Genomic DNA, 22,008 nt, shown 5'->3' with positions numbered 1-22,008 from the left:
GTGTAAAATGACGATTCAAAAGTATTTTTAAAAGCTTACTTGAATAAAATATATATTTGTTTTTTCATACTGGTGTCTTGATCAATATTCCCTGGGATTGTTCTTTAACTTCATACGAACCACAGAACCCATTTATGTACCTATGTTTATATTTGATATTTTTTTTCAAATGTTTACTGGTAATAATATCTACACATAAATTGTTGAGGTTATTTTCGTCTCAACCGCAAACATTAACCAGATAATTGTCACAAACGTGAGGTTTCCGAATATTTTCCTTTTAACATATTGTGTATATCATTAATTCTAGATGAATATAATTAATGGTTTCATAATCTTTATAAACTTTCTACAAATCACATAACGCACTATATCTATTTAAATATGTTACTGATTTTTTTTTCCACATAAATTGTTGAGATTGTTTATCTTTAATATAGAAATCTAATTAACATTTATTTTATGTTACAGAATAAATTAACACGTACATTATATATTAAACAAAAGTATATTACATAAAAGACAAGGTTCAGTGGCCACAATACAATGATAAATAATATATTAATTGTTTACAAAAAGTGGTCATGATTGGTCGAGATGTTTGGCCTTTTGCAACCAATATTCAAGGTCGATTGCCACAGACGAACATAGCCTAGTCAAATTGTGACAAGGATACGCCTAACTAAAATGAATGTAATCAGTCTGGTTTTATAGCTCGGATATATTATCTTTATTTGTTTTTGACCAACGTCTACAAGGAGTATTCTCTCAATTCGTTTCGTAGAAAGAAAGGCTGTAACGCCAAATTAGTATATTTGGGAAAAGAGGCTTAAAGTTTAGTTATGAGACGTCATTTTCCAAAAGTATCAATTTGGAGCTTTTGCCTTTCTTCGTGTAAAGGACCACGAACCTGACGATTTATATGTTTATGTAGGTATTTATATTAACGCGTTTAACTTTATTGGTGATTATTACGTTGGGTTCAGTATGGCTCCAATGTGGTCCAAGTAGACATTGGAAATTGATAAGATTCCGTTTTAAGTGTATATTCGTGCCAATTTTTGAAGTTGGAATGTAAAAAAAATAATTATACCTATTTAATAATTTATTAAATAGGTATAATTATTTTATTTGCAGACTACAGTGTACTAATAAATTTATTTTTAATATCGATGTTTTAACTTTTAAATGTCCTCGTTTCTAGGTTTCGTGGCTTGGTCGATAGAATAACACGTTTGATTTACCTTAAAACACGTAACAGTATATAATGTCCCCGATCCAGGGCAGAGGACAGCCGGCGTCTATTTACAAATTGTAAATAAACATTATATAAGGTGCGTAGACGGAACATATCGATCGATCACCTATTTCAAGTGAGTTCAGACTCCGTTCCAAACGAAATGCGTTTACAATTTTGTGATTTATCGTTAACGATTGCGTTTGCCTTGCGAAATTGGATATAATGTAAGTGATAACAATGGTATCTTTCTTAATATACTCGTTACATGGCGCGGTAATGTCTACAAGTTTATGCACGTGGTCTGATTTTAGGTATTTCCCTATCTGTGACATCTGACACAGTTAGCACGAGAGCGTAACAAACATATAAACACTCACTTAATCATTCTCAATAAACGAGTTAACTAAAGCATAATAGTAATAAGTATAAGTATTAATCAGATCAGAATTTTACATCCGCGTTATTATTCTTATCAATCTTTTGATTAAGTATCCCGTCAAGAGATCCAGCTCAGTTTCAACTTAAGAACGCATAGTGTGGAAATCAAAGAATATCGGAGATTCTGATACATTTGTAACCCCATTGACAGCGTGCTAGTTTTAGTTCCAAACCTTAGCTGTGGAACATTTGAGGGTTGTTACTGTAATCAATGTTCAACGTTTCAATGAAGTGTAAACAAAAACTACTTCATACGTCTCCAGCAAAGCCTTCAATACATAATTATCAATTAAACTTCTGTGTTTATAAAATATCTCATGCGAACAATCCTTATAAACTGGCATTATGCCGTTCCTTTTCAAATATATATGTTATATATTATGTAAATTTAATATACATATATAATTATAAAGTAGTTTAGTATAGTAGTAATAGTAAACTAAATAAACTTAAATCTAATTATTCTTTATTCAAGTAGGCGCATAGAAGCGCTTTTGAACCTTTGTTACTCTATTGAATTAGTGCTTAGAGCTACCCTCGGCTCGGAAAGTAAATTATATAAAAAGAACCAACATTTAAATCAGTTGTTACTCTATAGCACTTCAATTACAGTTTATATCGATCACATACAATTTAATTTATAATCCTACCTGGAAATCAATAAATACTGACTACCCGGCTTTTTTTACTCTTCATTTAATCTTGTATTGAGTAATATGTCTTTTACATCAATGTGTTTTTTACTTGAGACTCATATCAATTAGCCGAGTTAAAAATAACCGTGGAATCTTATTACCGGAAAGAGGAAACCTTGTCACAGGAAGGATGTATTTGCTCTATTTATAACGTTCTATACATCAACAGCCGACAGTTCTATCATTAACAGCCTGTAAATTTCCCACTGCTTTGAGAAGGTTTGGAGCAAATTCCACCACGCTACTCCAGTGCCGTTTGGTGGATACACATGTGGCAGAATTTCGTAGAAATTAGACAGATGCAGGTTTCCTCACGATGTTTTCTTCACATGAAAATTCAGTGGTGCTTCACTGGGCCATGTCATCCAATACGAGTTCAAAACAGGCGAAGCACTAAATATGTCATGTGTGTATCCGCCAACTGGTTCTTCAACAAACAGCAATACTTAGTATTGTTGTGATCCGGTTTGAAGGTTGAATTAGCCATTGTGATTTCGGGAACAAGGGATATAATATCTTAGTTCCCAACATTTGAATTTATTTGTATGTACAAAAATAATCATATTAATTCTGAAAATCATGGCAAATAGTATAGTTCAGTTCAGATATTCATCACGAATGTCTGTGTTCATTAGAACTGAAATATTAAAATAGCAGAATCATTCGATCATATAAAACCTTATGTAACCTGCAACCCGAACCAACAAATTGCAATGAAGCGCTAATCTTGTCATTCGACCCGTTCACCTTGATAATGTTAAAGCCGTGACGATTTCAAGCTCACATTTATGGTCATGTCCATTCAAGATTGTTGAGCTTGAATTTTTATATGATATCATAAATGAGTTCTTGGACATTTATTGATTGTATAATGTTACCTATTCAAATAGGTTAATTATTTACTTCTATCCATCTACCCATGTGAAGCCGGAACGGGTTGCTAGTATTACATAAATTGTTTCCTGGTTGGTTTCCGAACGTTTTCCATCGCTGAGCGTAATGTTTACAAATGTTTACCATTTTAACGACTATCAATTCGAAAATCAATTTTATGTATGTTAAGTTTTTGTTTTATATTAATAATTTTGTAAATAGTATCATTGGTGACTTGTGATATATGTAATTTATATATATGTATATCAAACCGAAATACCATATTTATGAAACTCCAGCCCTAAGGGGGTAAAACGAGGCTTGGAATTTTATTTTTTATAAATTTCACGCGGGTAAATCGGCGCAGGTTCAGCTAGAATTGTATATTATTAGGCCATAATGTTTCACTAAAATAGAAATATAAATTAAAAAAAAAAGTTCCAAGTAATTTACTAGCTTATTTTTAAAGGTTTGAAAACAGAATACGGTACAAAAGAGTAACTACTGAGTTTCTTACCGGTTTTTCTCAGTAGAATCTGCATTCCGAACCAGTGGTAGCTTAACTTAAAATAGTTTGTTAAATGACGATTCAAAAGTGCTTGTAGCCTACTCGAATAAAGTATATTTTGATTTTTTTTCTTATAAAGATGTAATAACATAGCGGAATTTCTTGCGAAGTAAATAATTAATATAAAACATGAAAAAATATCTACAATATATATAATATAACAAAGTCGCTTACCGTCTCTATGTTTACATCCTTTAAACTACGCAACGGGTTTTAATGCGGTTTTCATCAATGAACAGAGTGATTCGAGAGGAAAGTTTATTTGTAATACTTGAATATTGTACAGAAAACACACCCTTATTGCAACCATGTGAAGCCGGAACGGGTTGCTAGTTTTACATAAATTGTTTCCTGGTTGGTTTCCGAACGTTTTCCATCGCTGAGCGTAATGTTTACAAATGTTTACCATTTTAACGACTTAGTGAAGCTTGCCAAGTTTTAACTTTCAGTTAGTCCTATCAGCTTAGTATGGTAAACCAAAGTACGGTTGGCATCGTTTTGGCAACGAAGGGCACGTTGAATTCATAGACATAGAAGGCATTAATTCTATGTAAATACAAAATGAGGATTTGTTTAAATTTATTCCAACGGATAGCATTATTGTCAACGTAAGACGTGTCGATATCAGAAACAATGACGCTACGTATAATCTGAAGTAGATACTACGAAAGTTTTGCGAACATATCTCTACGACTGGCTTCGTTTTGGCAACGCATGGCATGTCCATTTAATAGACAGTGAAGACATTAATCCAATGTGAATACAAACTGGCGGAAGTTTTCTAACTTTGTTTAACACCTAGCATCGTTTTGGCAACGCGAGACATGGTCATTGCAAAGAGACACTGGACAACGTCACGTGGCTCATCCTATCGGCTTGTGTCATCTGTAAAAAATCTCGATTAATATATTCACTGAGTTTAAAATAAATTATGATCGTTTGCCAACTTCTGGTTGTAATATTATGAATTGTAAATATGCATCCTTATGAATATTATGTTGTTGCCACTAATAAATAAATTAATTAAAGTAATTATTTATTTATATATTGCCTTGAATATTATACAAAGATAGTGTATCCAGATATTTCTGGCATGCAACATTCGTTTTAGTGCGTTAGTCTAAAAACGAGATTGAAATTTGAATGTTATGAAATGAATGAATTGAATGTTTATACTTACTTGGAATATGATAATTGACAAAGCGTTGTGTAAGTTATTGTTGAGAATGAAAATAATTTCATTCAAATAATAATTATCGAAAATTATTATAATGTTTGTTGATATTGCCGATACTGGCAGCCAATAAAATAGTTTTTTTACTGTATTGACGTATTAATGCAATTTATCAGTGTTTGGTAATAAATTGGTACTGGCGAATGTATTTTTTATTCTGAATTTAAAAATTATATTATGTCATCAATACAAGGATATGAATTTAACGCTTATCATGTTCAAAGTTTAAATTTAAAGCTGGTGGAACTCTGAACCTTTTCAAAATCGCAAAACATCTTCTGATTTTAATTTTATGTATATTGGTGTAGTCGTTTTATATATTCTTCTTTATTAGTGTCTGTTCATTATGATTAATTTCCCTACAAACACCTGTGATTTCGCTCATTCTAAATGTATTTGTTAACGATAATGGCAACACTTCCAAAAATATCTGCTGCTCGGAAATTAAATTAATATTTGTGTGACTAAATATTTGTATGGTTTAGCATTTTAATATTATTATTTTTATGCTATTATAATTGTGACAAAATCGTTTTTTTTTAAAGAGCTCTAATAAATTTTTAAAAGGTAATTAAATTATTAAAAATAAAGAACTAATTTTCTCTTTTATAACAATTACGGATGTATTAGGTAACCATTATGATTATTGCCTATGACGTGATTTAAATTAACTTGAGTCGAATTTTCATCGGGCTATGAGAATATTTTTTTTTTTTTATGGAGTATTTGGCAAACGAACAAGAGTCTCATGGCATACCTCATTATGCACCTGTGTAGGTACATATTTGTACACACTAATATCTCCCGCATTTTTATCAAATTTTTGTTGACAACATTCGCCGTGACAAATATCAACTAATAAGACATAAAAATTTATGATATTTCTATCAATATATTGTGTTTTATTATGTATATAATGCTAGACGAATATAATTAACAGTTTCACGCGCTTTATACACTTTATCGCCTTGAATCAATTAGTTTACAATAAACTTTATGTATTGACAATGTTTGAATTCAAACACCTCATTAAGTCTTCAAACTGTTTCTAGGGTTGTCACCTAGACGTGACACACATTTCATAAATAAGGAATTTTATTTTAATTCGATTTTAAAATAACTTGCAATATAAGTAATGTTCATTTAGTCGCTTAAACTGGAATATTATGTTTTATATATTAGTTTAACGCCAACATTGGGTGATATAACAGTGGAAAATAAAAACGCGCAAAACGTTTTTGCTTTTTGTGGCATAATCAAATAATCTTCCGGCGTTTGTAGAATTGACAGCCCTAATTGTATTTGTTTTGCAGAAACGCGTTTTGGCCACGGTCATACAGCGTGGACGTAACACGTGTTACTTGATAGATCGCCGTTATAAGCTTGCATGTTTTTCTATTTCTATCTGTCTTGTCGGAAGTTTTGATGATATTAATGATACGGTTAACGAAGCCGTATAAGAGCCTTTGATAATGATTTTAAAGTTTATATTGAAAACTAAAAGCCTAGTGTCTTAATATTGTAGACGCGAGTTTGTATTTTTGGCGATGGCTGCGCGATTTTCGTTTCCATATATTGGCAATTTTAATGTTTATTTTTTTACGTGTCATATAAAGATGAGAGATGGTCCAGTAGTTAGGACGCGTACATCTTAGCCGATGATTGCGGGTTCATAGGCTTTCGGCATTGAGGCAGCGTGGTTAAATTCGCTCGAAACCAGTGAAGAGGAGGCCTTAGTCCAGCTGCACTACAGGGTTTTATAGTATAGTATACGAGTATAATAAAGATTAATACCGTAATTAATATTGCTATTCGTTCTAGCTGGTATAGAAGCTATTGTATAAGGCTGTGGAAAGTCACTGAGTCTATCTGTTAATAAAACATCAGCAGCTTGGAGTTCAGAAGACAACAGTGTGATGAAATAGAGAATGAACCTGAATTTGCACACTCACTAATGTGCAGGACATATTATTGAGCACACTCACATGTGGCTAGTCCCCCAGAAGCACGGCTGTTATGTCCAAAATCTGCCGTGAGGACATGGTAAAGGTCAAATCTTCATAATTCTCTCCTATATATAAATACTATACAAATTATAAAGATTACGTATATCATATGAATGTCATCTTAATTACTTTTGTATATTTTTTTTCATCATAAGTACAATGATGAATGCTTAAAAACAGTTCAGTGTTGCTAGATAACTAAATGTGATATATAATGTGAAACTATAAAATTAAATCACTTTGATGTATAAAGCGCTGCTAATTTTAAATTGTGGTAAATTTTAAAAGGATTTTAATAAGTGTAAAAACACGATAGAACATTTTAATAATATTAATTATGGTTATTGTTGAGGAATTGAAGAATTTTTATTAATAGTTTTGTTAACATTACAAAATAAATAAATCTTACATTATAATATTTAATTTTTAGTGCTGGCAATACATACTCAATTACAGTCAATATCGCATATCCCTTTCTGAAACGCGATGTGTTCGGCGGTGAGCTTCGAGTCGGTTACAGAATAGCTCTATTGATTTATGACAAAATGCATGTGTGCGTTATAAATTGAATGCTACAAACAAGGAGACCCATCGTATAACCTAATCAGTGTACCGTAGTCCGTACCTAGTGCATATATGAGACAATATTGATCGGAGCCTGCGCGCTCGCTGCACGAGTGACGCAGTTATACCATCGCCAGCCCTACTGTTGCGACTTACGATCTGATTGATGATTCCATTTCTTTTTTTTTTTTTAAGGCAAAGGGAATAATTTTTCTATTGAAAATATTACTGTTAATTTAAAAAGGTTACATATAAATTCTGCAAATTAATACTCAACTTTATTTATGTAGGTATTAGATACAATTTATTAAAAAGTTGTTTTATAGGATATGAAAATTATAAATAGGAACATGAGTAAATGAGTTTGTTTGTTACGCTTTCATGTTTCAACTACTTAAACGATTATCATGAAATAATATTCATCGGTGCTGATAGGATCATAACGTTGACCCCCACTTCCCTCACAGACGGCTAAAACTGCAAACGGTAACTATTGGAACATAAACCTAAATCCGGCTTAAAATGTAGATTCTTCCGACATGTTTATTCTACGCTATGATACAATTCTGGCTGTTTCTCCTTTTTTATAACATCTTGAGTCTCGAGCTTCAAGAGTCATGTCCTAAAGTACCAGGTTCAAACCTCGGGCCAGACAATAAAAAGTATTACGTTTTTGATCTAGACTTTCTCAGTAGCTTGGTGTTCTCAAGTTGCTATTGTAGTACCGTTTCTCGGAAATCACTTACAGTCTTACGCCTGAACTGTTTCCGATCGTGTTGGATTAGGATTATAGGACTAGCTGAGCCCGCGGCTTCACAGGGGTTGAGATTAATTTGTGATAAAAATCTTTCAAGAACTTAGGTACAACCCTCTATCCTTTACATAATCCGCTTAAGGGGTAGCAAATGTAGATTATGTCAGTCCTTGGAGTTCAAGCTTGCTTCGTACTAAGTCTTAGTCGTGAAAACCTAACAGACAAACATACTCTCACATTTAAAATATTACGTATAATATATTTGTGCACACGTTGGTGCACTATATTATATGATGAGCAGTTGGCAAGTCTCTCTAAAGAATGGCCGATGTCGGCGAAATCGGCCAGGATCTTCGTCATCATTATCATTATTGTCTATTTATTATATTATGGGTGTAATGACTATTCACAAACTTTAGAGAAGGTTATAAACAGTATAAGCTTTTAGTAGTTCATTAAACATTGTATTTACGACCTCCGTGGTCGGGTAGTGTGTACACCGGTTTTCATGGGTACGCCACTCCGAGGTCCCAGGTTCGATTCCCGGCCGAGTCGATGTAGAAAAAGTTTTCTATGTTATCTTGGTTCTGGGTGTTTGTGGTATCGTCGTTACTTCTGATTTTCCATAACACAAGTGCTTTAGCTACTTACATTGGGATCAGAGTAATGTATGTTATGTTGTCCAATATTTATTTATTTATATAAATATAACATGTGAGTATCTATTTTCTTTTTCCTATATTTGCTCTGATTTGCGAACGTACTTAAGCCAGCCTTCCTGCTATACATTATAAAGACTCGTAGCTACAACATTATACATTCCTTATCGTAATATGCCGTTAACTCTCACCGTCGTATTATCTCCGCGTGTCCTGTTACTTTCCACGTGGTTATACGACTTACGTGAGTTTATCACAAGTGATAAGCGATGCATAACGAGGTCAACCGATTCATTGCAATGGGATTAATAAGATTTAACTGATAAGCTATTGTATATATATTATCTCAGTGAATCGGATACTTTGATTTAGTTTTCATTTTTTATTGAATGTTTATGCCATTGGCAACACCAGTTTAAACAAATCACAAATTTATATTATCTATGCGCTTTGATAATAGTCCCAATAACACAATGGTTTAAGAGCCATCAGCGATGTTAAAAGACGCAGGATCGATCCTGACCCCTTGGGCTATTGTCGTCCCCACTTCTAGCACAAGCTGTAAGTTTAAATGGAGGGGTAAATAGGAATATTAGTAATGCCATTAAATTGGGGAGCTGTTACTATGGCCATTTTTAAATATAGGTACTACAAAAGTTTTTTTTTTTACATATCTTTATTTATTATGTTAAGTTTACTATATAACAAATAGCTCGTAATACATTGTTCTTCTCAAGTACTTATATACAATTTAATATTTCTCCCATGGTTCCGACAATAACTGCGTTGACATTTATGAATCCATAATCGTGATGTCACCTCGATTCAAGGTCAAAGTTGTTTATTATTCTTTAGTCCTGCCATTGGAATAAGCTATAGATCTTCGATACCGAAAATATGGGTAGAAGTGTGAGAAAATATATAAGGATGTACGGTATCTCGGCTCCTGAGTATGCATATATTATATACAGGTTTATTGGTAATTCGACGTATTCCCGTTAGGAGGTGATAGGGGTGATTATTTGCGATAATTTTAACCCCCATATGCATGATGCAAAAGTGAACCATTTTTGAGTTATCACGTTTTTTAGATTTTTTTAAAATAAGTCAAAAATGCAACTCACATTTCAAACCGGAACGCAACAAGATATGTTAAAAAGGAAATATATTTATATAATACTAGTTTCAGGCGTTTATAATATTAGTAGGATGCATCGAATACAAAAAAAATCTTGTAGTATCTAGATATGATAAAGCATCACAAATAGGCATTAAATACCCAGACATAAACGCTCAGACGGTCCACTCGAGTCAATAGCAATTGATTTGTTTCAATAAACGATAACAACGTTACGCAATGCTGTTTAAAAACTGATAACGAATGATTGATGTCTATTTAATATTTACTCATTTGAATATTAATAAGAGATAAGTATCACTTAAAAAAAAAAAATTAAAATTTAGAAGCCAGTTTTCTTACATAAAACTTAACATAATTAATAATATGAATTTTTGAAACTTGAATAAAGTATAAAAGAAATAGAAAATTTTCAAAGTACATACATGAACTAAAAAACCGCCGGTGAAAATATTCTGGAGTCAGCTACGAAGCTGACTTTCAGTCCGCACCTGTACGCATATTGTTAATATAATTCCTATATACATACTTATTTACATTGAAATATATGTACAAATAAAAATATAAATAGCTACTGCAGTCTCCTACTAGTCACGTGTTCGTTAATTGACAATGGTGGGTTTTCTCGCAACATTTCTCCTTTGAATCGCGATTCCTCTATGGAATGTTTTAGACTACAACAAGTCCACAGCTACACCACAGAAAGAATTAAAGTGAAAAGTGAAGCGAATACAAGTTCTCGGTTGAGCGTTCCTGATATCCGTTTTGTTATTATGGCGAGATGAATAGTACTGCTTGGCGTACTTGCGTAACCTTCGATTAAGATAAAAATGTTATAAACGCTTATAAAAATATTATGTATAAAGAATATTACCTATGTATGTATTCATATTTATTATTAAAGGCAACAGATACAATACATTTTCCTTACTCGTGTAATTAGATTAGCATAGTTCAAAAACGACTTATCTCCACACATTATATGCAATTATATGCAAAAATATGTTTAAACACATCTACTCTGCGAGACAAAACTCCTCTATCGTTTGGACCATGTTGTGCAGAAATGTTCCAACTCAAAGAAACTCAAATAAAAGTTATTAAGATTTGAAAGAAAAACCAATGTTATGAGAGATATCTTTAAAATATTATGTAAAAAGGTTGACTGTGATCACAAAACAAATGTCCGATTTTCGATGTAAGGTAATATTTATCACAGCGGTAATGTCTATGGTTCCTTATAGCACCGTTAGATAGACTGAGAAATAGGCCACTTGATGGTAAGTGGTCACAGGTGGTCCATAAACCCGTCCGCCTACCACATATAAAATACATATAAAAAATTCAACTGTGTAACATTTCACACTTAAGACAAATATTTTAGAATTTTGATGTCATCGCATGTCCGAGAGTTCATGAATTGGTCGCTAATATCCAACATCTAATTAAGGAATGCTCATTTTGATAAGACTCTTACGTATATCAATTAAGAAAAAAAAAATACTATCGTATACATTGACGAACGATTTCAGAGTTCAAATAGCACTGATCGAACTATTATCGGCAATTTTATTTTGGTTGTTCGAAACAGATTATATATTTATCGTGAATAAACATTATGTTAACCTTTGTCCTCTACGTTATCAATCCTAATTTTGCTACTGTTCCATATCGGTAACATTTATGTAGAATTTAGTCGAACTTTGAGGACCAGGATATTTTGTTTATCATAAATAGAGGCCTTGAACCTTCTGACTTAGATTCATTATCATCTGCGATTTTTTCTAATTCGTACAAGATGTTCTACATTATATAGTCGAATACGTTTTTTAATTTTATTAAAAATTGTATTTTTCAACTCCTAATTGGGTTTAACAAGCATTTTCGAATCGTCACTTTACTAAAAGTATACAAGTAATTTGTTCGGAATGATTGATCGTCAATGATTGTCAAGGAACTCAGTGATTACTATTTTCTACAAGCTTTTATTTAATTTCACCTGTTAGTTTATGGACCAACCTTGCAACCGAACTTTAAACCATTATTATAATGTTACATAAATAACGATTTTTTTATCTTATGAGAGTAATCTTTGCAACCTTTAAAAATAATAAAAAAAATGTTTGCGTGTTTCTGAATATTTACAGTGTGTACAAGGAAAAAGTGCAGAAATCTGAAAATTATACATAATATGTGTTACAAATGCATTATCCTATTCTCTCTACTAATATTCTAAAGAGGTGAAATGTGTTTGTTTGTATGTAGGGAGTAATCTCCAGTACTAATGATGCAATTCTAAAAAAAAATCACGGGTAGATAGCTACATTATTCCTGAGTGCTTTAGGGAATATATATTTATAGCATACAATTAGCGCTGATGCTAAGATGGGCGGGCATTAATCTTGCTTTCTAGTATTGAATAAAGTTAATCATTCCTTGTTCATGGTCATACTAACAATGTCAAACCCACAATAGCCCCTAGTCAAACATAAAATCAATCTACTCCTGTTACGCCTTCAAAATTAAATTGAGTCTGTAATTTCGACCGTACCGTGCAATCTCCATCGCACGTGACATTGGCGAAATAATCCCTCTCGGCACAAATAAAAGAAACATTAAAAAAAAAAAAAAACTTAAAATCAAGTACACGTTTCATGACATTTTCTTGTTTCTTTTGCTACAAAAAGTGACTATACTTTTATAGTAGTATTTTACTATTTTTCCGATTAAAACATAGACAGAATGCTATATAAACGTTAGCAATGAATTAAGATAGGATATCGACCGACGAACACTAGTATATATAAATATACATACATCAAAACATCAATAAGTTTTAGGAAACAAAGAAACAAGGTCAGAGTTCTTAGCCCAATTACTCTTAATTGGAAACGCCTTGGAATTAGTGCACTAAATAAGTATATGACGAAAATTATGAAACTAATGCTGTCTTGTTTATTTATCATATACAACAATAGTCAATACATAAAGTTATCTAAGTGTGGCATACATAAGAACGCAAATAATACCTCATAATAATATTGACATTACATACATAGACGCCTGATAGTTTATTTTTTAGATAAAGCTATGGAAATAACATCTTAGTTCCTAAGGCGATGTAGGAGATGCTTAATATATTTTTACAGCGCCAATGTCTTAAGGCGATGGTGATCATCTACTTACCTATTTTCGATAAAAACAAAAAAGTAATTGAATGACCATGCTTAATGGGTTTTTTTTTTCTTTTAGTGAGAGTAGCATGTTCGTCTCCCGTCGTCGTTGGATCCTCAAGACCTGCGGTAAAACAACACCGCTCCGCTGCGTGCGTGCTGTGCTGCAGCTGGCTCAGGAGACCGCAGGACACTCCCGCGTGCAGAACGTGTTCTATTCGCGCAGGGAGTTCGCAAGACCTACTGCGCAACTGAAGCCGCATGACAACTTTGATTCGGAGGTGAGTTAGTATGTAAATTTGTTTTTGACTAAGTGCACATTTACACAAGGTCCGTATTTACGAGATCGTTTATAACGCGCCCGTCGCCGTTGAGGTGTGTGTTTACTGTGTGTGCTATAAGTCTATAATTGCGACGCCATCGCCTGTGTCTTCGTTTTTTCGGATACGACTTCTGTATATTTTGTCGGCTCGGTTTTTTTTTACTGGATCTGGAGTAATGTCGTGTGTGAACGTTTTCGTACATATATACACACTACGTAATAAAAAAAAAACTTTGTGCGCCCCGTTTGTATAGGACGCGTTTTATTTTGATACTCGTAGCCTTCGATTTTCAGATGGAGCGTATCGAAAATTAAAGTGAAGTATCCAAAGCGAATACAAAACCAAAAGCGAATGAAAATTCCCGCTAGTGCAGTTCACGTCACAGCACCTTTAACGTAGATATTAACTAAAGACGAATCGTTTCGCACTACCGGGAACTTGTACGCTTTATTTGCTTTTTGTTTTATAAACTAGCTGTCTTGTTTAAATAAATACCTACACTTTACTAACAAATCCCTAAATATTTTCTAAAATTGGTTTTTTATCTATAGGCGTGTGCGTAGTGGTGAAGCGGGAACAAATAACAATGTCCACAACTTGATAGTAACTCGTATAATACGCACACAATGATCACAGAAATAAAAAGTCAGAAGTACAAAGACTACGGAAGAAGAAAGCAACAGTTCCGATAGAATCGATAACACATATAAATCACTAAAACTAAATACGAAAACAATTTGATATTAAAGGCTGGTAGACGAATCGCATCGAGCGTGAGAGATCGACTAACTAATTAGCTATGCACTCTTTGGCGACTTACGATATTACGCGGCGGCGGGTAGACGCGGAACAAAAGCGTCGCTGGGCCGATCCGCCGCGTACTACGGGTTTCGCCCGAGTACGCTTGTGTATTAATGTTTTGTGTTAACATTGCTATGAAAATAAATAAATGAAGTGTAATGTCGGTGTGTATTGTTTATGTATATTATATTATTACATAAATAATAAATAAATATCATAAATTAATAAACTAATTATATACACAATAATAATTCACCTACAAATCATTTAAAGTGAGTTTGTGCGCAACTTTTTTCTGCTTTAATTAATGTTCATTCTTCTCTCGGCAATTTAAAGGTTAGATCGAAGAGATTAAGATATGTCCACCTCTGTGCACTTTCATTTCATATTATGATATCAAGTTCAAATAAAATATAATACTATAGTTGCCAATTACATGAAACAGAGTTATTTATATGCCTTCTTCATAATTTCCTAATAAGTCATCACAAATCGTATCGCTGAAACGAATTGAGTATGAAAACAAATTTAATAGTGACCAGTGCTAATCGCCTTTCTTTATTTATTTAAGGCCAAAATATAAATACAAAAATTGTTTTGATGATTAGCCTTCAGTTTAAAGGTATATAGGAAGCTGATATTATAAAAACGGATTTTTGAGACAAATTGCATCGTGATTGACCATTCATTTTTAGCGTTACGTATCTCTAAAGGAAAATTGTAGCCCTTATAGATCTTTCCCGATCTACCCTTCATTGTCCGTCTGTCTATCCGTCCGTCAGTATAGACCCTTTTTCTCCGGAACGCATATAGGTATAAAGTTGAAATAATACCAGATACTAAATTCTGCGGTCCCTTGGAGCCGTGAAAAATTCGATCACATATTCGCTAAGGGAATAAAAAACCTATAATTTCCGTTGATCTAAAATCACGAAATTTGGCAAAGAGCAACGTCCTGTAGCACAAGCTGAGGAAAATTCCTGTTACATCAGTGTCTGTCTATCTGTCTGATGGTACGGAATACTCAGTGCGTGAGTTCGAATCGCACGCGCGAGTTCCCGTTTTTTTTTTTAATAACTTTGATGTAACTGATTCATGGTATTACATCACATCAAGCTTATTTACCGTTTATCCGATACCCCTTGACTATTTTTTTTTTGCTAAAATTATTAGCAAAAAAAATAGTCAAAATATTGCTATTAATAAGTATTAATAGTAACTGGAAACTAACGGCCAGTTTCGTAATGGGATATTAAAAGTAATAAAAAGTAAATATCATTAGCCGATACATTTATTATGATGTGACGTTTACTTTTACAGTTTTTAAGCTGAGTGCAGAATATATCAAATAATTACTGATTTTTTAACTTATTTGACGGATTCGATTTTAAACATAATATTCGTATTAATTAAATATGAATATTATAAAAATAAACAAACTTAGTAATCTACTAATAAATATTATAAAAAGGCAATCAATTGATAACGATACGTATATATAAATAAGTACAATTAAATATATCAGTGACGAACATTCCTATCAGCTAGCAAAGATCAGAGAGCAAACTGTACTAAGTTGAAAATTCTAAGAATTGATAACGTAAAAATTACAATATGTAGACTTATGTCTCGTACTCGTGTGTTTTATCATCATTTCGGGGCGACATTCAAGCTGTTGAGGCGATATGATTTAAGATGAACACGTGGATCTGTAGTGATGCCTTTGTTCTTAAATGGTTGGCAATTCAGCTCGTGATATGTTAGAATACTATACTGTAAGGAATTTTGCGTATTGTTTTTTGTAAAACATGCCTTTGTCACTGCAAGGGTGTCCACTGTCCAGTATATATTCTATTTACGCGTGCATACAAACGCCATTCTTTTCAATTATACAAATACTATCTAATTGAAGACATTAAGATATTCTCGTAATTTCATAGGGCTATATAAAAATCAACACATACTTCATTCAAGTAGGCTCTTATAAGACCCTCGTAACGTGATGTTACGGGTTTAAATTCAATATAATGCTTTGGAATGAACTCTATCCCGATAGAAGATTCAGTAGTTATTCTTTTTTTAAGTTGATAACTGTATGGATAACAACAATTAAAAACTCCGCTTTTGATATCATCTGTATGTCGGTATTGTGTAATGTAAGGCTCATTATACACGCACAAGTATATGGTCTTGAAACAATAATCTTAACTGAAATCTTAAATAATATTTTAATTTATCACAAGAATATAAAATAATTAACAATAAAATACTTTAATCAATTTTGGTTTGCTAATATTATTAAAAAAAAAAACAGTATAACAATGATACACCTGAGTCCTGATCGTATTTCGCGTTGTCTCCCGCCAAAAGTGAATGAAGTTAACAATCTGACAGTTTGACGTATGACGTTCGGAAAGTTACACTAATTCCCCTTATGTATATATAATACACACACATGTATATATCATTCACATACAAATAAATAAATTATTAAACACTTAATGTAATGATCGCTTACAATGTATGCAATTTTAATATTTTCTCGCCTCGTAAATTGGATTCGAAACTACGTGTGTACTTAACTTAATATATCTGTTATATAATATGTTTATATAACCGTTATACATGTTTTTTATCACATGACCGACAATGTGTACAATTATCATTTCATTCGTATGATTATCCTCGTATATTTCATTATGGAAATTACAACTTTAAAATAATTCTGAGGATTAAAGTAATTAACTTTATTCATGAAGTCTGGCCTGCGGTGTCTGACGTGATTAATTACAATATATACACTTGTTATATGTACATAATGGAGTAGAATTTCATGATTTTCCAGCGCTGGGGTAGCCCAGCAGTGACCTCCCGTCCTAAAGGCTTTGAGGCTATTAACGCAACCTTCCGTTAAATTATGCGATATCTCTATTATGCGTACTCGTAAATTGTATTCTAAATAAAGGAACGCGCAAGGAACTTACATGCATTATTTACGTGCCCGGAATGTCCAATTTTTATTAAGGAGGCACATTTTTGTAAAAGAAAATGCTGCCCCCTAAATTAGAGGGTGACTCAAACATACGCCCAAAATCGTCTAATTTAGTTTTGCTCATTGTTTGCTCGTGGGTCAATTAAGCCCAAAATCATTTTACGTCGATATTATTTTACGCGGCTTCGTGATGATGTCTCCTCCAGGCGTCAGGCTTTCTCTCTCTGTCTGCGTCTCCTTCTCTTGTATACGGTTTATTCACACGGAATGTTTAATAACAATTTTGTCATTGAATTATTCTCAAAAGTTGGTAATATTTTATTGTGTGTGTTATTTTATATGTATAACGAAAGCAACTTCGTTCCGATCTCGACACGACAACTCTTGTTTTTTTTTAAAGGAAATAATAGAACGTTATGCTCCCATGAGGTCATAAAAATATTGTATGGAATGTTGGCTAATAGATGCGAGCGTCGTGTTGCGTTCCTTGAATTAAAACAATTAAATATCTAAACAAACTAATTTATGTGTAATATAAGATTATATATTATCCATCCGTTTATATACTAATTGCTCTTTGGTAGGAAGCTCGTTGTACTTAGTTTTATGTAGTATTTATGAAGACGATTTTTGGATCAAACTGGTCAAAAAACCAGTCCAAATTCGACTGTCAACCAATGTCTGAGTAATTGAGAAGGCTGTTAGTACTGAAATTTATACCAACGGAATGCTCGTGAATTTAATGTCAGAAGTTCCCATTTAAAGTTCGCAAAAATAAGATCACTATGAAAACAGTTTCGCGGCGTAAGAATGCTGACACTGAAAATTTAATAATTTTCTTAAGGATTAAAAAAATATGCAAATTTAATGCTTCAACCGCTATTACGTCGACTCCTTTGTCCAAAGAGATCACTTCCTTAGTTATAAGCTATAAACCTTTCCGGTTTGTTTGTTTTTTATGGATTGTTGGTTTATAAACAGCCTAGGGATGTAAAATTTAATACTTAATATGTGAATTTTCGTCATGTTTAATATACTAAGCTAAAAGTCTTCATGGTTAAACCAATTTAAACAGTCCAATCATAACGAAGTATTCTTCGTCTTTTCAGGTTGAACTGCTGGACTCATTCTTCGGTGACGGACGCGCGTACATCATGGGCCCGGAGAAAGATTGCTGGTATCTCTACACGCTTCTACCTCTGGAAGGTAAGTCACGTTATCTTGATGGAAATATCCTTTTATCAATACACCTCTAAAGGTTTAGTAGTGTAAGTTTTTGAGCAGCAATAGTTTTTTATTTGGTGACCCTTACTGGTCATACAAGCCAGCACCGATACGGGTCAAGGAAATGTAATATGAAGACTATACATGACTATGCATTGACAGCGTTCATAGGATCACCAAATTTCTTAGCAGAGGTGAGATCGATGCAAATTTCAGTCAAACTGTTTACTAACGGAAAAGTAATTTCTGGGTTAAGTCACGTCATCCTCTCATAGCCTTAATTCCGACGTGCTAAGGCGAGGTGCATTTTCGCAGAAGGGTGTCCCGTCTTCCGTTCGACCTTCTGAGACTTCACGTGGGCTCACTTTTCGCCGCTGATTCTCAGCACTTGACTCTAACTGGTGTCTAGATCAGTAAGGCCAATATGACATGAATAAACAATTCAGAAAAAGAGTCACATATCCGTATGTCAGATGATACGTTTAAATAAGCGTTGCAATACTTGAAGCAATACTGCAATACTTGCTACTACTATCTATTGATCCTACCTATTCGGCGCTGTGATTATCCCGTTAGCCTAGGGGATTGAAATTTTCATTAGTAGCCCAAAGTCTAGAAATTGCCTGTATTTATACCTCGTGCGCATCAGAAGATGCGCTTGTTGAAGTCGCTTGTCCAGTGCCTAACGAAATTCTTGCAAGAAAAAACTGAATAAATTAGACATGACTTGAAAATTGAACCAAGTCCTCATGTCCTGCTACTTCAAGATAACGACAAGGCAATCAACAATAAAAAAAACATCTGGAGTAGCCAATATTATCAAATCAATAATATATTGTTAACAGGTACAGTTGACGCTTTGGAGAAAGAGCAACAAAACGTTGGCATCGGATGCGAGTCTTTGGAGCCTGATCAGACCATCGAGATCCTTATGTCTGACCTGGATCCCGCGGTCATGGACATCTTCACTAGAGCTGCCTCCGCGAACGCTGCTGAAGCCACCAGGGTGAGTTAACAACACAATTTAAAACAGAGTTCAATTATAATCATAAGAGATCAAACTAAAACTGATGATATAATGTTTAAGCTGATGAGTCGGGATAACAGTAGAACTACAAAAAAGGTTACGTAGCAAAGTTGGGAAAATTTGACCTTGAGGAAAGGTTATTTCAACACCTTGTTCCAGTGTCTGTTGGTGGATTGGAATTATTAACCAGTGTACTTATATCTCAAGATTAACTATGATTAATTGGCAATAGGACTTTTTGCAGGCACGTCTAGTGTACCTCCCTAGATGGGCCCACATCACATTTTATACCGCTAAACGGTAATACTTGGTATTGTTGTGTATCGGTTGTAAGGGTGAGTGAGCCAATGTAATTACGGGCACCAAGGACATAACACCTTGGTTGGTGGCGCGTTTGCGACGTAAGGAACGGTTAATATATCTTGAGGCGCAAATGTCGAAGATGGAACAGTTGCTCGTATACTCGCTACCCAATATTTCAATTACAAATTTTACTTTGAATAGGAACTAGACAAATTCTATAAATCGTAGTCATGAAATAAATATATCTATGAATTAATCAGCATGTATAAATCGTTTCAGGCGTCGGGCATCGACAAACTGATCCCGGGGATGGTGATCGACGATTACCTGTTCGATCCTTGCGGGTATTCCATGAACGGAGTGGCTAAAGATGTGAGTAAATTGACAGAATTACAGATCATTTCTAAAGTAACAAAGCCCATTTTAAAATATATTTTATATGCATGGAATTCATTTATAATAAACAGCAGTTTCTGCTCTCTGGAATCAGATATAATGAAGTTAGTAAACGATCCAAAAGAATTAAAGATTTTCTTGTCTGTTTTTTTCTGTGTAGAATTAATATTGTATATCGGTGTTTGTTATATAAATTTCTTAAGTTAATTTTGATCGTTTGATAAAATATTACAGCATATTAACTACTAAAGTTTTTTATGTTGTGTTGTCATTCAACATGAATAAGTAAAACTCATTGATTCGCAAAACCCTTTTAACTTTCCTGTATACACTAGATAGTCTCGCTGATAGTGTATCATAGCAGCGTTTCCCAAACTTCTTGGCCTTGCCCAGTAATTTTTATTCTTTCACCTCATGCTCCACTAAAAGGTTTCATTTCACCAGCTTATGGTATGATACCATACCACATCATTAGCTTGATACAGCTTAGTTAGGGCGAGTATCTTGTAATATTGTTAAAGCTTTCTCGTATAGCATTCTAATGAGTTTATTTTATGTTTACTTTTTGCTTACGAAGAGCGATCTGGAACTCCCATCTGTAAGTTGGTGTTGACACATGTTTGAGATAAACTTTTAAATATTGGTAACGCCGAAATAATAAAGTAACTCCTAGAGGTAGCTCAGCTCGAGTGAAAATATTTAATCATTGCCATTGTAGTATTGCTGTTGGCAATTTAGACCTCGGCTTATTAGAAAATATTATCCAAACGATAGATTAAATTAAAATTAAATTAAATCAAATATGAGCGATCATAACACGGGCGGCTGTCTCCCAGGGCTGCTACATGACCATCCACATAACGCCCGAGCCGCAGTGCTCGTACGTGTCGTTCGAGTCCAACGTGTCGGCCGCCAGCTACGACGCGCTGCTGGCGCGCGTGCTGGCCGCCTTCCGCCCCAACAAGTTCATCGTCACCGTCTTCGCCACGCCCGTGAGTTTCTTGTGATATTTATTGTTGACCTTCCGTTCGGTCGTTGGTTCGATCACTAGTTTTATAACTTTTTCAATGATCTACCTCGATCCAGCTTCCCCATTTCTTCCCGCCGTTCTTTATTCGTATTACTCAAATTCCCGTCGCTGACTGCATGACCACGTATTTCCCGCCAAAACTTTGATTGGGGGTGACGTATAATGCAATGTTATAATAGTAACTTGGAATGTATTAATAAGATATCACACGATAATAACCATTTCAAACGAAGACAATATACTTTTCCACCACCTTCTCCGATATATATATATATATATGCATATATCTATTGAATTCACCGTTCTCTACGTAAAATTGAAATAAAAAAGTATATAAATATGTATAACGTCGCAGAACTCCCCGGGCGCCGACGCGTCGCGCCAGCTGAAGAAGTTCTCGTCGCTCGGCACGTACTCGCAGAAGGACGCGCAGCACTGCCGCTTCTCCGGCTACGAGCTGCACTACGCGCTGTACTGCAAGTTCCCGAGCTGAGCCCGCCGCGCCGGCCCGGCCGCGCCGCGCGCCGCCCGCCCCCTGCCGCGCCGCGCCGCCCGCGAGCCGGCCCGCGA

At 34.1% G+C, this 22,008-nt stretch overlaps 1 protein-coding gene and 1 long non-coding RNA gene across 3 annotated transcripts in view; one reads left to right on the top strand and one right to left on the bottom strand.

Moving 5' to 3' along the window:
* The window catches only part of LOC113400229 (S-adenosylmethionine decarboxylase proenzyme), a 34,917-nt gene extending 12,979 nt beyond the window's left edge, over window positions 1-21,938 (top strand). The window contains exons 3-9 of one of the 2 annotated variants that reach the window (XM_064217618.1): window positions 13,422-13,623; window positions 18,568-18,664; window positions 19,528-19,688; window positions 20,292-20,384; window positions 20,986-21,006; window positions 21,245-21,400; window positions 21,794-21,938. In XM_064217618.1, the coding sequence (XP_064073688.1) occupies window positions 13,422-13,623; window positions 18,568-18,664; window positions 19,528-19,688; window positions 20,292-20,384; window positions 20,986-21,006; window positions 21,245-21,400; window positions 21,794-21,931 (868 nt within the window). In that variant the 3' untranslated portion in view covers window positions 21,932-21,938. The remainder of the gene's footprint in view (window positions 1-13,421; window positions 13,624-18,567; window positions 18,665-19,527; window positions 19,689-20,291; window positions 20,385-20,985; window positions 21,007-21,244; window positions 21,401-21,793) is intronic. The other variant, XM_026639721.2, reaches the window with a different exon arrangement.
* LOC135193734 (uncharacterized) overlaps window positions 1-22,008 on the bottom strand; it is a 149,111-nt gene that overhangs the window by 61,963 nt on the left and 65,140 nt on the right. The gene's annotated exons all lie outside the window — the stretch shown is intronic.

The sequence above is a fragment of the Vanessa tameamea genome, chromosome 17, assembly GCF_037043105.1.
Source record: "Vanessa tameamea isolate UH-Manoa-2023 chromosome 17, ilVanTame1 primary haplotype, whole genome shotgun sequence".
In the NCBI taxonomy this organism is placed as follows: Eukaryota; Metazoa; Arthropoda; class Insecta; order Lepidoptera; family Nymphalidae; genus Vanessa; species Vanessa tameamea.
Note: the sequence above shows the minus strand (reverse complement) of the source record. Positions and strands in the feature narration are given on the sequence as shown.